An 18,501-nucleotide genomic window follows, 5' to 3' on the forward strand; every position below is an offset into this window, starting at 1 on the left:
CCTTACAAATATTCAGGATGAAGGAAATAAAGAAAGTGAATGAGGAGAGCTGGCATTCACTTAAAGGAACCTATAGGAGTCAAGATCTGGCAGCAGCACCTGGTGGCTCCTTACACTTGAGTGTTGTCATTGCCCATAGAAGCTTGAATTTCTTCCAGGCAAGAGGTGATGTGAACAGCACCTTAGACTACAGGAATTACCAGTTATCAGCAGAGCTGTCTCAGGTTTACATTCTTGATCTCACAGTAAGCTTGGCAAATCTCCATGAAAGCTTTTTCAACAAGAGCGCTTGATTCAGACATCCTTCAATTGTTCCTACTTCTTCTACCGCCACAGTAATATGGTGGTTCCCTGACATTTCTCCTATTTTAAAGGAACAAGAAGTAATAAGAACTGAAAGTCTGCCTAAAGTGTCATATTTCTTTTGCTCCTCTATCTTTACTCCTGCCTCCAGCCACAATAACTTTTGCAGCTGCAGTAGTTTTAAGATTTACAGTCCAGAAAAAAATATTAATAAGTGTTACAGAATGGATCTTTTAAAAAAGGTTATTTCTATGAAACTCAAAACACTGAATGCACTTATCAACATAATGCAGGCTTTGCCTGGGTTTCTAGATCACCCATTCCTCTCTCCTATTTTAGTCCACTGGAGCATGTGTGTTTAGAAAAGAATGGTGTTGGATTTCTAGTCATCAACTATAAATTATAATCAACTATAAATGTGTTATTCAAATGAGTTGTGGAAGAAAAGGTGTCCACGAACAAGGTTATATTTGTAATTTGTCCTGTGTTTTTTTTTTGTTGAGGTTTTTTTGTGGTTCAGTTTTGGTTTTATTTTTTTTCCCCTTTGGGATTCTGGAGGCTACTTCTTAAAGACTGCTACTTTCTCAAAAGGTAAGTGTTCTTTTCCTTTTAAAGGATTATTGTGTCTTACTTTGACATGTACAAAAAGATTAAGTCAAGTAAACAAATTCACTTTTTTATCCATATTGAATCCGTAAACAAGTCAACTAAACAGACTCCTCCAAGGTCGAATTGGAGCACTGAGTGGCAGATACCAGGGAGCTTGTTTTACTTACTCACACTGGTGCATGGAGGTGCAAAAGTTATTATGGAAACATAATTACTAACCTCTGGAGTCTCTTCCAGAAGAATATATCACATAAGAAGTCTGGATTCTGGACAATGCCCATATTCTGAAGCTTTTCACTACTATAGACTTTGAATGGAGGCAAAGCCTCAATGCTTTTAAGAAGCTTATCTTATAGTCAAATATAAAGGCTTATTAATGGTTGCTAATCTCTATTCTAAATCTCTTATAACACAATGGAACCATAACATTATTAAAATAGTTTCACATTTATTCTTTTCTGCTGTATTTACTATATTCACTTGGTATTATATAAATCCTCATTTTTACAGCAGTGGCTTATATTCTTTTTTTTTCTCAGTTTAGAATGAGACACAAGGGAATAAAAAATCATTCCTATAGCAAATACAGCACAAAGGGTATTCCCAGTAAATACAATTTCATTTCTACTCCAAGACAGACCCTTAACATGTACTTATAATGAAATAAATTGTTATGAATCCTATTATAGTTAGAAGATATTTAACACATTAACTAGTTATCTAGAATATACTTATCAGATTGTATCTCATAATGTGTTTACAAAAAAAAAAAAGAATTTTCACAAAAAAGAAAACAGCCTGATTTATAGCTAGTTTACCAAGTGTGATACACCTTTCAACAGGATCTCTCACTGAACTCACAAGAATGAATAAATAATTTGTTCATAAGAAGATAAGTGTTTTAATTGGAAAATAGTACTTTAATATGATCAAATTTTAAAACAAGTAATTTTAAGAAACAAATGTAAGGCTTATCTACGAATATTTTTTTAAAATTACATTGCATTAAGATTGAAACATCTTTGAAGACAGATGAAGAGTCTGCTCTAAATCCTCTACATAGATAAATTTTCAATGTGAAGTATTTCAAAATGGACATACAAAAAGGAAGGAGTGGTGACTAATAAAAGGGGCACTTGCAGAAATCATTATAACCTCCAGCATCATAAAAGATGCATACTGTAAAAGGTTTAAAAAAATAGATGCATGGAACATTTTCCTAAAGACAGTAATAACAGAAATAAATGTCATTTTTCTGATGGCCAGGCAGCTATGATGTTCCTATTTTAATGCTGATGCCAGCACAGTGATCCATTTTTCATCACTCTTAAAACATGCTACTGAGAAGAGTTTTGTATGTGACTGTCTTCAGAATGACAGAAAATTTGCAGCTATTACAAAATGCAAATTTGTTAAGGAATATTTCTTCTTGCAAACATATCACAAGTATATTTTCTCTACTGCACTAGCAATCAACTGATTTTCAGATGCCATTTCAGTGTTGGTTTTAACTATGAAAATGTTGACGATAATCTAGCTCTCTGGTAGTAGTTTAGTAAGTTCACTTTAATAATATTTCCAGAGAGTATTCAACCCTCTGGAATAACTGGAAGAATTGTTTCTGAAAAAATATATTTTCAGAAATGGAATATTAATTATTTTTAATTATTTTAATTATTCCATTTTCTCAGTACATAAAAATCTAAATCTGTTGTTCAACATCCTATGTTTCAAGCCATGTCTATACACTTGTTTCTTTGCAAGTTAAGTTGCAGAATGTTTATGAACGTTTTAGAGTTCTGTCCCAATAAAAGTTATTACCTGCAGCCCAAAGAACCTAAAGGAAGGTAGCACATCAGAACATTATTTTCATTTATAAATATATATGTATACATATTTAAAAATAATTGGTCTCCCAATCAAAGAAAAAATGTTCTCCCAAAACTTGGACTAAATGTTTTTGTGAGCTAGGCACTATCAAGAGCTATCAGCAATAAATAAACCAAGATACTGTGCTCTCTTCCCTGAGTCATAACATATGCATTAAGGAATATATATATCAGAAAATTCTTAGATGGCTCATTAATTCCCTGATCTATTTCTGCATGCACTACTGATACTAAGGTGACCTTTCACAAATCAAGCTAAACATACAGCAGAGAGGTGTCCCTTCTTTCTACTGAGAAAATTTCATTTTTAGGGAAAACATTACTAACTGAAGAAACAATCTTTCAGCTGCTTTCAAGTCTTAGACTCAATAAAGGATAAGGATAGATTATTTATCCCATGAGTGAAGGCCCTGAAGCAGTTATATGTGGTTGGCTTAAAGGAGATCTAAGAATCTCTGTTTGACACACTGGTCACTTTCCAAATGAGAAATCAATGACTGTATTCTGAGTAAAGAAATGTCAGGTTGGTTTATGACTTATTCTACATATACTGTGGATCCAGCCAAGCTCTGAATTACACACAGTTGAAAACAGTAAGAGCAACATCCTGTGTTCAGAGAGGCCTGCAGCAGCTTCACATTCTGGCAAGACTCTTTGCAGACAGTGGCTTGCTAGATTTTGGAATTCAGCCTGTAGGAAAACAAATATATGTAGTAAGGGAAGAAAACCATGAGGGGGTTCAGTGCTGAGGATAGCCAGCTAATTAGATGCAGGCTGATTCTGTTTCTGGCAAAGAAACTTGCCAAAACATGCAATGGGTAAAAGGTAATTTTGCCTGCATAACTAACACATATCTTTATTATTTATATTGTATTCTGAACAAACTAAAATTCTATTTAACCACGAAAACCAATGCCTATTTACTTAAATATTGGTAAAGAATGCCACAAATAAAAAAAATCCCAAACCTCCAAAAAAAAACCCCAAATAATCTGGTGTGGAGACTTTACACAATTTTGTATGTTATTAATACAATCATATGGGAACAGACAGAAGGAGCCACATATTCTGACAGCTTGATCATGATGTTCAAAAAAACAAAAAAAAAAAAAAAAGAGGTTAACAAGAATGTTAAATTAAATATTCTATGATTCTATGAAAAAAAAAAAGAAGTTAACAAAAATGTTAAATTATAAAAGCAAAAGAGACAAAACCACCAGACATAGAAAATAGTCATATTTTTCCTAGCATTTAGTCACATTGTTTACAGCAATAAAAGAAAATATTTACCTTTATTGCTCAGGCTCTTAAGAAAGACGCGTTTAAGCAAACACACATATGCACAAACAAAAAAAACCCTAACCCTTTACATTCTTCACATTTTTATCTCCACCTCTATATTCAAGCAGTGTTCTGATCTTTCATGTTGGGCTGATAGTCTTTGAGAACATACACTCTCATTTGTAACTTTTTTGGTGAACTCACACCAGTGTACTAAACCAGACTATTCTTTATTTAGCTCCATGTTTCTATGAACAAATAACAACCTGTAGGGATTCAGCACATCAGCTGCTTAAAAGATAAACCTACCCAGCTTGATGAAAACTCTTTGCCACCTTCCTGTTGAGAGAAAATGGTTACACATTTCTAATAAATGAAGCAGGAACTGTCATTTTTTGGCAAACTGATAACTAGCTGTAACAGCCACTTTGCCACAAGTTGCTTTTCCAAAGTAATTACCATCAGGCTCCCTGTGGTATGCAGTTTTTAACACATTTCTTCTGTGTTAATGAATGCAAAAGCAGGCAACGCCACTATTAGTAATTGCTTTTTATTCGTAGTCCTCATTTTCCAGATAGGTCACATTAAACACAGCCATTAAACAATAGTGGTTGATATAATCCATACAATGTATGCTGCTTTTGTTTGGGGTTTTTTGTGTCATTCACCGGTCATTGGTGCAACTTTGAGCCATATGGGGAGACAGCGGCTGATAAATGAGAATGCCAACTTGTATCACAATTGGGCCAGAGAAGGCAAAACCTGAATCAGGTTTCATTCAATTACACTTCAAATCAACAAATCTTGATAGCCAAAACTCCCATTTAAATTGATACAATAATAATAAATGCCTGACGTCAAAAGAAAATAATTAGACAATAATAAGTGGTCATATACTATCCTCAGCTTCAGACTCCTCCTTGATCTCAGGAATTTTCCTTCCATTGGACAGCAAGCGGATTGAAAGCTTGTTTGAATGATGTATCTTGCTCCGCTATAAACAGTGTTTGACTTCTAGGTGTAATTTGAACTGGGAAGCCTATATTTTCAAGCGGCAAATCACATTTCAGGAGAATCTCTTTCTTGATAAACATGCTAAAGAAAAAAACCCCAACAACAAAAAAACAGAACAAAACAACAAAACAAGCAAACAAACAAAACCCATACAGAAAAAAAAGCCTGATTTGGAGTCCTGATTTGATTGGCCAGTTGTTACAGGAGCTCCCAGTTTCCCAGTTGCTGACTTTCATTAATAATAGAAAAACAGAATACCTTATTTGCTATTCACAGTGTACAGCACAATTTTATTAGTTACTTGCCTCCTATAACTCTGCCATTATCTTTATAATCATGTGGCAGATATTTTCTTTTATTCTTATAAAACATGTATGTAAGGAATGAGAGCAACAGCTCATAAACTTTGTCTTTCATTGCTGCCTCTTTCTCCAGTGATGATAGTAGAGACACCAGGAAGAAAACATACTTTCTTAATTCTTTTGTGTGTATTCCTTCCTGCACACACACAATCATGTTAATTTAGACTGAACCAGCAAAACTCACACTGCATAAGCTCTGCTGTTTATTGGCTTGTTACATATCCATTCTAAATCATGAAAAAGATTTCTTAATCTGGGATATCCTTATTGGAAGAAGGATGCCAGAGATCTACAGCACAAGGCAGTTGTCAGCCAAATTAAATAAAAGCAAGATTTCCTAAACTCTTCTATAAAGCTGTGAGTCATGAACTCTGAATTACCTTAGAGTGGTGAATAAATAATCACTACTAAATACAGATAATGTGTTAAACAGCTAAAGCTAGTAAATCACTAGTGACAGAGAGCCTTAAGGTAAATTCCTCTTACATTGGCACAGCCCTTTCTCAGAATATTGTGGGTTTATGTCTTCAGAAACATACAATGAATTGTACAATTGGTTACTCAGTGTTAAAATCATTTATAAAATACACAAATTTCCATCACTTGACTTCATTTACATACTGGCTTAGATTTTGCTGACTAACGGATTTCACTGGCAGAGCTAAAGACTTGGTGCACAGACACAGAAGTGATGGGCACCATGGAAATACGTATAAGAGACTAATAAACAATAAGAAATCTTCTCCACTATGGAATTTCAAGCTATCAAGCTATCAAGCAAAACCAATCTCTTGTCTCCAGGCCAAAAAAAGAAAAGAATATATAACACAGACAACACTACATTTTAGATACATAAATTGTCCAAAACATGGAGAGTAGCTTGATAAAACATGTACAATATCTTTTTTTTTTTCATACGTAATTGTAGCCTTTTTTTTTTTTAACAGGAGGAGCTAATAGCAAAGTGTCAGAATGGTTATCTCCCAAAGACAATTCATTGTAGGACTGACTAGCTAAAATCACCATTTAACAGCAATCCCATCATCAAAACAGGCTGTTGGGTCAGCTTTTTTCTTGAACTGATAAAAGCTATGGCTTTGTGGGATTTGAGATTGCCAACATCTTATATATGTTTGTAAAGTAATATTACATTTAATAAACCAAATACACCATTTTAAAACCATGCACCAGAGTGGTATTTCCAACAGAGTATCTGAAGTATATAAGGGACAAATCCTGAGATAAACATTATATTCTTTTGTTGCTTCTTGTTCTGTGCAAGTTCATTTTAAATGTGGGTTATTTTAAAACTTTCATCTGAAAGCAATTCTTAATTTTTCAAATGCACTAAAAACATCCTTAAAAAACAATAATAAAAAGTAGAAACTATATCCCAAGTTATTCTGCAAATACTTTTCAGGATGAATGAAAATCAGTCAATGAAAATGAAAAAACCCCACCCCTTCCTCCCTTTCCCCCCAAAAAATAAGCAGTGTATATCTAGAACTGCAGTAAGAAGTTGCACATTACAAAGAAACAGATAAAATCCTGCTCATGGCACATTGGTATTAATGTTTTTCATCTCTCTGACCTTAATACCAAAACTTTGAAAATGGTGGCATCTCTTAGAAGTCAATCAAATATGCTTCATTAAAGACGCTGACTGCGTGTTTGTTTGGAAAAAAACAAAACAAAACAAAACAAGGAAGTTCCAGATGTTGGTTCAAGTGTAATTTTTGTTATTAAACATGGGTTTGCAATAGAAGCTTCTACAAGGACTTGCACATAACAATGACTGATGGATGTATTTGTAGGCCATTCAGTTAGCTCCATCAGCTCACTCAAACACATTTTGAACAGATTATGCACTGCAGTACTTCGTAGACCATACATTAAACAAGAGACTTTGCTCTGAGGCTCTGCTTCCCACAATCCATGGGGAAAAGGAAGCAGGAAAAAACAAAACTCATAGAGTTCGACAGCTACTGAGGCAACACTTGCCATTTACAATATAAGCCCAAATATTTTTGCAACACAACTATATATTAATTTAATAAAATACACAATATAGCTCTTATACACTCAACAATTTGGCTCATATGCACTGAATCTGCAATAAATCAATAAAAATATGTCATTTGATGTAAACACACTGAATCTTCTTACATTTGCACATTTAAATGATCATGTGATTTTTGTGGTTGTCTAAGACATTTTCACTTTCCTGAGCTATTTTAGTGTCCACAAATGAATAAAAAAAATGTTAATAATGTTAATTTATTTTGTGTATTACCCTTAAACACAAGTTGGGTTTTTTTCAAACTTTATTTTACTTTAGTTTTTTTAAAACTTACTGCTAGCTATTTATAGTTTTGTTGGACACTAAAATGCTGAATAGATATTAAAATCTTTTTTTTTCTTTTTTATCAAGTGAATTAGCCTATGTGTGTGCAGGACAAGATGGACTATATCATTTTACAATTTCTCTTAATATGATATGAGGTGTTTTACTAATGATCAGGATATGTTTTGTTGGATAATGATCTGGAATGGGTTTTTTTGTTTTCTTGTTCTTTTTTTTTAATTTTTTTTTTTTTTTTTTATATATATATTTTTGTGGCAGGTAACTTTGTACATAAATGTTTACCACAAATGAATGTTAATGTTTGGTGTCACTTGGACTACTACAAGAACTCATTTTAGGACTTTCAGTAGAAGTCTGTGGTGACTGCTGGAAATCCACCACAGATCTGAATTATTCAACCCTGTTTTTCTTGGGGTTTATACGTAAACAGTAAAATCAGCATCAGCTATTGAGGACAGTCTTATAATATTAGACGTATTTCCATTCCATCTTTCTCATACCTTCCTATTAGATTGTCAAAATGGCACCGTCTTTCCTTCTTTCATTTTGTTCTTAGTGTACTTGACTTTGTCCTAATGAAAGTTTGGACAAAACGAAACCAGCGTTATCTATCAAAAAGAAAGAGCAGTGAAAAGAACATACTTGTGGGCACTTCAGATGTTCAATAAAAGCCTTAAAGCAGCATTGGTCTTCCTTCATTCCTGTAAATCTGTTACAACCAGGGGATTTACTTAATGATTTACTTTTAATCAGCAGAAGTGGAATACAACTGCCAGCCTGTTCTTATTTTTCCCCTCACTTTCTGACGGCCACAGGGTCGCTTCCCCGACAATCCTGCAAAAGCTTGTCTATTTCTCTCACAACTTCCTCGGCATCCACCGACTCTCTGCCTAGATCCCGGGCTGAACGATCTAACTGCTCCAGAACAGAGTCCATCTCACTCGAATCTCGGCTCACTCGGGAATGCATATCTGCAAAGGCCCTAGCCATCTGATCTGATGCAATGAAGGGAGTGTCTTTTGACTGTTTACTAGGTGAAAGATACTGACTGTCAGTTGACAAGTACTGGCTGCTTGGTTCAGCCAAGGCTCCTGATTTCACTTCACTACCATCCAGTGGTCCTTTTGTTGAGGTGCAAGGCTCAATGCATGTCTTGTTTGGGCTGCTCGATGCTGAGGGAACCTCCTGAAGCAGAGGACTCAGGGCACGTTTGGCTTTTAAGTAAGGTTTAACATTGGCAATGAGAATAGTGTGCTCTCTCTTGTCTTTCCCAAAGGTACAAAAAGTCTTCTTCCCGGTGGGATTCACAGTTTCGTATGTCTCAGTCTCAACATTAGCTTCAACTGTGGGTACAAAGAGATTTGTGCGATAATCTGCATTCTCAGCCTGACTAGCTGCAGGGAACTGTGGCATCCAACACCTGTCAGAATGACCAAGCACTCTGCATTCATCTGTGCAGTTAACACATTCTTCTTGCTCTGTAAAACAAAGAAGAAAGGGAAAAAAGTCTAATTATAAGTGATTTTTTAAAAAATAATGTATAGTCTATGATCAACATATTATGGGCTTACTTGACATCTGGTTTCTTAATTATGGTGAAAAAAGAAGAAGCTATAATTAAAATATTTCAGAAAGATTGTATAAGCCTGCTAGTTAAGACAATATATTTATTTAACTCTGTTCTGTATGTATTAAAGCATTCACACAGCACAATGGAAGTATAAAAGGGTCATTAGAGAATCATTCTCAGTGGAACTGAGCTTCATCTGTAAACTAATCTGCTGTAGAAATCTGTTAGACTTTGTTCTGTGAAACTCATCATAGAAATGAGTGAACAGTACATAAGGAACTCAAAAGGCATCATCAGGATTAATTTTTCAAATCAAATAACTGAGCAATGACTGCTTTTCTGGAAATACAAACACTTCATAAAATCGGCAAGCTGGCTTTTCATTTTTGTCACCTCCATTTAGTTTATAATTGTTACATTGTGTGACAGTCACAAAATAAAAAGGTTTTCTTGAAAAGCGTACTTTTCCTGCTGAGAGCAGAGAACTAGAGTTTTCCATCAGTATGCATTAAGTATAAGCTTGTCAAAAAGTGCATATTGCAATTTTATTAGACAAGCAAATGGATCATGTAATCAGTTTTCCCCTTTTTTGTTTTGTTGCAGGTAAGTGAAAATGGATTTGTTCAATACATACAATTTGGAAGAATGACAAACTATGACATATTATTTGAACTGATAATATTTTCAAGTAGGATTTCTATATTCTTATTTCTTTCAAAGAATATAGATAAGTAACATTTTTTTATTCGCTATATTTTTAGATCATAAATTTTGATACTTCCTGTTTTACAATTCAAAGAAAACTTTTGTTTCAAAAACTTTATCTTGCCTGTCATTTTATATTAATAAAATATATTTGGGCCACCATTTACCATTTTACAATTGTATACATGACTCCAACCCAATGTCAGGGATAAAAAAAAATTACAGAAATACCCCTTCAATCAGTTTTTTTTTTTTTTTTAGAAAAACACAACTCTGATCCAAATTGCTTTCTTTTTCTTCTTCTCAGTATCACACACAGTATCACACAGTATGTTAGAGATTGGAAGGGACCTCAAAAGATCATCTAGTCCAATTCCCCTGCCGGAGCAGGAATACCTAGATAAGCTTACACAGGAATGTGTCCAGGCGGGTTTTGAATGTCTCCAGAGAAGGAGACTCCACAACCCCCCTGGGCAGCCTGTTCCAGTGTTCCGTCGCCCTCACTGAGAAGAAGTTTCTTCTCAAGTGCTCTCTATTCAATACTGATAGAATAAATGCTTTTATCATCTCTATGTCTCAATTTGTTATACACTGGCCTTTAGTTGTTAAGTATTTTTTTCCACAAAATGTGGGTTCAAATATTCATTTTATTTGAGGAATTTAGAATTTACAGAATGGCTGGAATTCCAGTTGGACAAAAAACCTGAATATACCTTTAAATGTAAACATGAAACACACACAGAGACATGCCCCACAGGTCTTCAGAAAGGCAGAACAAACTTGTTGACCCAAAGATACAAAAAGTTTAAATGATCATCATCTTTCTAAATTAGAAAATAAATTTCTAGTAACCTGATCATATCATCACCAGATACTTAAGAGTTGCTCTGCAGAATTCTGAAACAGAAGAAACACCAAAGGTGATCTATGAGAACCCGATAGTGCGAACAGTTTTAACTGTTCTAAAAAGACATGAATAAATGTGACTTAAATTTAAATAAAAGTGTGTTATGTCATGATAAACAGTTAAGTAGACAGGCTGAGAAAGTTGGTGCTGTTCAGCCTGGAAAAGAGAAGGCCTCGTGGGGACTTCATAGCAGCCTTCCAGTATCTGAAGGAGGCTGTCGTGGTTTAAGCCCAGGCCGTAAATCAGAACCACGCAGTCCATTTCACCCCCCCACCTTTCTTCCCTCCACTTCTGGAGGGACGGGGAGGAGAATCAAAAGAATGCAACTCCCATGGGTTGAGATAAGAACAGTTTAATAACTAAGGTATAACACAAATCACTACTGCTACCACCAATAATAATAATGATAAAGGAAATAACAAGGAAGAGAATACAACTGCTCACCAACTGGTACCTCACCCCCACCCCGCAGCATTCTAGCCCTTCTGGGAACTCTCAGTTCTACATCCTGGGCATGACGTGCTGTGGTATGGAATACCTCTTTGGCTAGTTTGGGTCAGGTGTCCTGTCTCCGCTTCATCCTGGCTTCTCCTCCTCCCTGGCAGAGCATGAGACTCACAAAGTCCTTGGTCAGGGTGAACATTCTGACCAGCAACTGAAAACATCGGTTTTATCAGTATTATTCCCAGGCCGAAAGTCAAAACCACAGCGCTGCACCAGCTACTAAGAAGAAGAAAAACTTACTGCTGCTGCTGAACCCAGGACAGAGGCCTATATGGATGCTGGGGAGGGACTCTTCATCAGGGACTGTAGTGTTAGGACAGGGGTAACAGGTTCAAACTTAAACAGGGGAAGTTAAGGTTAGATATAAGGAAGAAGTTCTTTACTGTGAGAGTGGTGAGGCACTGGAACAGGTTTCCTAAAGAAGTGGTAAATGCTCCATCCCTGGCGGTTTTTAAGGGCAGGTTGGACAGAGCCTTGGGTGGCATGGTTTAGTGGGAGGTGTCCCTGCCCATGGCAGGATGTCTGGAACTAGATGATCTTAAGGTCCTTTCCAACCCTAACTATTCTATGATACTATGAATCTATGATTCTAAGTCAGGGTGAGATAATTTAATTAGCGATAGTTCAGTGAAAAAGTATCATTCAGTATACGCGCTCCTTACTTTGAGTTTAAAATCTAAGATTGGTATAAACCCTAAAAAATTATTAAAAGCAAGACAGAATGAAGTACAGTGTGAGGAGAATACAGAGTGATTTTTGGGGAAAAGAATGTAGCAGAAAGGCTTTAAATAGAAAATTCATACAGGTGAGTCAGCCTCACCTCTGAGCCTGATCATGGAACAAATCTTCCTGGAGATATATCAAAACATATGGAAGACAAGGAGGTAATTAGAGACAGCCAACACAGCTTCACCAAGGGCAGATTGTGTCTGACTAATCTAGTGACCTTTTATGATACAATGACTACATCAGTGGAAAAGTGAAGAGCTACGGATGTCATCTACCTGGAGTTTTGTAAGGCTTTTGATGAGGTCCTGTAAAATATTGTTGCTGCTAAATTGGAAAGATACAGGTTTCATGAATGGACTATTAGATAGATAAGGAACTTGCTGGATGGCCACTCGCTAAGAGTTGTAGCCTATGGATCAATGTCAAGTGGAAACCAGTAATGAATTGTGTCACTCAAGGATCCACACTGGGACAGCATTGTTTAATACCTTCATCAATGACACGACTATGAGATTGACTGCACCATCAGCAAGTTTGCTGATGGCACCAATCTGTGTGGTGCATTTGACATGCTGGAGACAAGGGATGCCATTGAAGGGACCTTGACAGACTTGAGAGGTGGGCTAGTGCAAACCTCATGGAGTTCAACAAGACCAAGTGCAAGGTCCTGCATGTGAGTTGGGGAAATCACCAGTATCAATACAGACTGGGGGATGAATGGATTGAGAGCAGCTTGCGAAGAAGGACGTGATGGTACTGGTGAATGAGTAATTTGACATGATCTGGCAATGTGCACTCATAGCCCAGAAAGTCAATTGTATCCTGGACTGCATAAACTGTAAGAGGGTAACCTTAGATTGTACATGAGGAAGAAACTCTTTAATATGAGGGTGGTGAGACACTGGAACAGGTTTCCTAGGAAAGTTATGGATGTCCAATAGTTAGAAGATTTCAAAGCCAGGTTGGATGAGGCTTCAAACAACCTGGTCTAGTGAAAGTTACTCCTGCACATAGCGGAGGTGTTGGACTAGATGGTCTTTCAAGGTCCCTTCCAACCCAAGCCATTTTATGATTCTACAACCTCCAAGGAAAAGTAAGCTGCATGTTGTTTTTAGCGTACAATAAAAAATAAGAATTATTGTAATGAAAAGCAGGAGTAAAAAACTAACCTCATCCCAGGGACTGTACGGGGAAGAGTTTAAGGAAGAGATTTAAGTTTGTGGTGTTTGATTTTACTTCATTTGAATAAGATAGCATTGGTATGCATAGCCATAGTGACAACATATGTGGTGACAATTGCTTAATGAAAGGGGAGACATACAAATAAAGGACATTGCTATACACCTCATTCCACCCATTAGTTCACCTTCACTAAAGTTCTCTGTGTCTAGTTTTCCACAGCTTCTACATCATTAAACAGCTGCTGCTTAAAAAAAGCCAAGTGAAACTGCTACTTTCCCTCTCTCTCTGTCTCTCTCGAAAAAGGAAAACATAAAACTCAAAAAACCCAAAACAAATCAACATATTTTTAAAGCCAAATGGGGCAAACACATTGGAAAGAAAGGTCCCAAGATTTAGCACTGGCTGGGCAATAGTTATACTAGCAAGGTTTGATTACATTTTTATCAGAGAAATCCAACAGAAATAAACAAAAAAATGCCCCAAGCCCAACCCTTTCAATGTTAGAATCTTAGAATCATAGAATAGTTAGGGTTGGAAAGGACCTTGAGATCATCTAGTTCCAAACCTCCTGCCATGGGCAGAGACACCTCCCACTAAACCATGTCATCCAAGGCCTCATCCAGCCTGGCCTTGAACACCACCAAGGATGGAGCATTCACAACCTCCCTGGGCAACCCATTCCAGTGCCTCAACACCCTCTCAGTAAAGAACTTCTTCCTTATATCCAATCTAAACTTTCCCTGTTTACGTTTGAACCCGTTACCCCTTGTCCTGTCACTACAGTCCCTGATGAAGAGTCACTCCCCAGCATCCTTGTCGGCCCCCTTCAGATACTGGAAGGCTGCTATGAGGTCTCCATGCAGACTTCTCTTCTCCAGGATAAACAGCCCCAACTTTCTCAGCCTGTCTTCATACGGGAGGTGCTCCAGTCCCCTGATCATCTTCGTGGCCCTCCTCTGGACTTGTTCCAACAGTTCCATGTCCTTTTTATGTTGAGGACACCAGAACTGCACACAGTACTCCAAGTGAGGTCTCATGAGAGCAGAGTAGAGTGGCAGGATCACCTCCTTCGACCTGCTGGTCATGCTCCTTTTAATGCAGCCCAGGATATGGTTGGCTTTCTGGGCTGCGAGCGCACACTGAAACCGGCTCATGTTCATTTTCTCATCGACCAACACCCCCAAGTCCTTCTCTGCAGGGCTGCTCTGAATCTCTTCTCTGCCCAACCTATAGCTGTGCCTGGGATTGCTGGGACCCAGGTTAGGACCTTGCACTTGGCATGGTTAAACTTCATAAGGTTGGCATCAGCCCACCTCACAAGCATGTCGAGGTCCCTCTGGATGGCATCCCTTCCCTCCGGTGTATCAACCAAACCACACAGCTTGGTGTCATCGGCAAACTTGCTGAGGGCACACTCAATCCCACTGTCCATGTCACTGACAAAGATGTTGAACAAGACCGCTCCCAACACCGATCCCTGAGGGACACCACTCGTTACTGGTCTCCAGACGGACATCGAGCCATTGAACACAACTCTTTGTGTGCAGCCATCCAGCCAGTTCTTTATCCACTGAGTGGTTCACCCATCAAATTGATGTCTCTCCAATTTAGAGACAAGGATGTCATGTGGGACAGTGTTGAAGGCTTTGCACAAGTCCAGGTAGGTGATGTCAACTGCTCTGCCCCTGTCCATCAGTTTCGTAGCCCCATCCTAGAAGGCCACCAAATTGGTCAGGCAGGATTTCCCCTTAGTGAAGCCACGCTGGCTGTCACCAGGCACCTTGTTGTTTTTCATGTGCCTTAGCATGCCTTCCAGGAGAATCTGCTCCAAGAGTTTGCCAGGCACGGAGGTGAGACTGACTGGTCTGTAATTCCCCGGATCATCCATTTTCCTCTTCTTGAAAATGGGGGTTATATTTCCCTTTTTCCAGTCATCGGGAACTTCACCTGACTGCCATGATTTTTCAAATATGATGGCCAGTGGCTTAGCAACTTCATTCGCCAGCTCCTTCAGGACCCACAGATGGATTTCGTCAGGTCCCATGGACTTGTGTACGTTTAGGTTTTTAAGATGGTCTCGAACCAGATCCTCTCCTACAGTGGGCCTAGGGTCTTCATTCTCACAGTCCCTGCGTTCGCCTTCCAAGACTTGGGTGGTGTGGTCAGAGCCTTTGCCAGTGAAGACTGAGGCAAGGAAGTCATTAAGAACCTCAGCCTTCTCCAAATCCAGGGTAGCCAGTTCTCCCAATATCTTCCGAAGGGGGCCTACGTTGTCCCTAGTCTGTCTTATACTCACTGCGTACCTATAGAATCCCTTCCTGTTATCCTTAACATCCCTAGGCAAGTTCAATTCTAATTGGGCCTTAGCCTTCCTCACCTGGTCCCTAGCTTCCCAGACAACATCCCTGTATTCTTCCCAGGCCACCTGTCCTTGCTTCCACCTTCTATAAGCCTCTTTTTTCCTTTGAATTTTACTGAGCAGCTCCTTATCCATCCAAGGAGGTCTCCTGGCCCTCCTGCTGCACTTCCTTCTAGTTGGGATGCAACATTCCTGAGCTTGGAGCAGGTGATCCTTGAATAACAACCAAGAGTCTTGGGCCTCCCTGCCCTCTAGGGCTGTTTCCCATGGAACCTTACTAAGCAGATTCCTGAAGAGGCCAAAGTCTGCTCTCTTGAAATTCAGGGCAGTGAGCTTGCTGCACGCTCTTCTCACTGTCCCAAGGATCTCTAGCGGTTATGTTTGGGATTTTTCTCTAATCATATCTAAAATAATTTCTCTCTTATATAGAATTTATGACAATGCTAAGTAAAAGTTTTCTGTTTCTTTTAAAGATTTCTCTAAACAATTACAAGTATTCCAGTTAACATTTGTTTTGTAAACTTAACTATCCTTTCTATAAATTCTATAAATAACTTTGGTGCCCTTTTAACAAAAGATGGAAATAAAAACCTGCTGCATGTTAGCTACCATAAAATGCTCAGAATTGCACTATCAATGGACCAGCACTTCTCTCTGCTTCTCTCTCTCTTTTCAATCATTCTATCAAATCCTTTCTTTCTCAGACCAAAAAAAAAATTACTTCTTTTAAACCTTTCTAACCATATTCAATGTTTCAAGAAATCATAGTGTTTTGAAAGACCAACAATGGACAAACTGAGAAGATTTCAATACAGTACAGTGTATTTCATTAAGCTATAAAAAAACTATCTGTAGAAGGGAAACCCTTCATCCCTCTCAGGCAGTAGTTCTGCTTAATTTAAAATACATTAAATAAATATTCGTATATGTGCATAATATTTATCTGCTATTTACATTGATAACATATATATATGCATATGAAATATGCAACTGGGAAATTCTATTTCAACACTGTTTCTTATTTTAAAATGTGACTGAATTTTATTTTAAAAAAACCTGAACTGATATTGAAATTAACAAACTTAAGATTAAAAGTAAAGATCAAAGAAGTTCTTAGCCACTGCAAATAACTTAACTACACTAGGTATTCAGTGCTGTGCCAAAACCTATCATTTGAGACTTTCAAGACTGATTAGGTTAATTTCTTTTTAACCAAGTTATGTTCTAAGATTTTAAATTGTTAGCTCTCATGCATGCTACATACACAAACATTGGGCATGAGGATAACTCTTACACAGATTTTATATTATTAATTACTGCCAATAAAAATACAAAGTTTGCAGGCAATCTCTAAGTAAAAGAGATATACATCATACAGCACAAATATGTTATATATCTTGCAAGCCGTACCTTCCTTCCCTTTCTTATTTCCTGTATCTGCTGAAGTAGTTTTTATACTTGCATTCATACTCACACTATCGACTAACTTTCCATTTCTGCTCCCTGGGCATCCTAGCAGTGACTGAATTAAATATGAAGTGAAAAAAAGAAGAAGAAACAAATACTGAATGACCTTGAAAAAAAAAAACCACCTGCATTGCATGAGCTTTGGTGCTCTAGTCTTGAAAATCTGTATTTCTTCACTCTCTTATGTCACATCATAGGAAACAGATTTTGAGTATTGATTATCATACATTATAAGCTGCCCACCTCACCATTAGCCTGTAATTTTGACTGCTGCAGATAGCAGACAGTGAAGAAAATCGAACAGGCACTTCTGTACTAGCAGCAGAAACTATAAACATGAAGTGAACTATCACCACCAAGGGTCAAATTAGTATACATGAGAAAATAGAATCAATTTAAAGGGAAATATATAAATGTATATATATATATGTGAAATAGGTCATACACTGTGTTGTACAGCAAGATGTGCTGGTAGAGTGATATGCACCATTGGTCTTTATCTCTACACTTGTCTCCCTCCTGTTGAAAATAAACCTTCAACAGCGCAAGTGTGTACAATAAACAGAGCAGCCTAGAGGTTTTCCTGACTCTCTGGAGCTTTAAGGCTAAACAGTCCAAAGTGCTTTATGCACTTAGGGGAGAACATACACTAAAATAGAATTGTTAAATTATCAGCTGTAGAAAGAAAAGGAAACAAGCTATCTGGAAAAAACTGTCACCTAGATAAGAAAGGTATACTGGATAGAAATTTAAGGTGGTGTAGGATGACAGTTATGCTGGCAACATAAAATGAAGCGTAAGGTATGTATTTTGGTGCATCAAAAGATGCTTCTTATGTATTTATTCTATATTACCAGAGCAGCTATATTTAACTTCTGCTTTCTGTAGCAAGCTTAAAGCAAAATATACTTTTTTTGTCCTATTAATTCATAAATATTGTGAACAGAATTAATTATGGGTAATAATTTCACTCTAAATATATTGTACTAGGAAGTTAATTAATTAATGCTTTAGATAGCTGGCTCCTTTCAGTGGCTAAAACTGAAATATCTTAGTTCGATGCACTAATTATATGAAATTTGCATAATGATAACAAAGAAGAAACTCAAGATTTTTTTTTTCTTAATAGTGATTCAAAAGAGCCAAACAGAATTAATAAATACTTTTTTTTTTTTTTTTTAATTTAGCTGGACTCTAATTATCTAAATCACACATACACACACAAAGGAGATAAGCAAATGAGAAGTAAAAATTC

General features: G+C 37.1%; 1 protein-coding gene across 1 annotated transcript in view; it reads right to left on the reverse strand.

Annotated features, from left to right (window-relative positions):
* Positions 1-7,671: 7,671 nt before the first annotated feature.
* The window catches only part of PCDH17 (protocadherin 17), a gene marked incomplete at its 5' end in the record, with an annotated part of 91,040 nt that continues 80,210 nt past the window's right edge, over positions 7,672-18,501 (reverse strand). The window contains one exon of the mRNA XM_080613738.1: positions 7,672-9,301. Coding sequence (XP_080469864.1) covers positions 8,619-9,301 — 683 coding nt within the window. The 3' untranslated portion in view covers positions 7,672-8,618. The remainder of the gene's footprint in view (positions 9,302-18,501) is intronic.

This window comes from Psittacula echo (genome assembly GCF_963264785.1).
Source record: "Psittacula echo genome assembly, chromosome: 3".
Lineage (NCBI taxonomy): Eukaryota > Metazoa > Chordata > Aves > Psittaciformes > Psittacidae > Psittacula > Psittacula echo.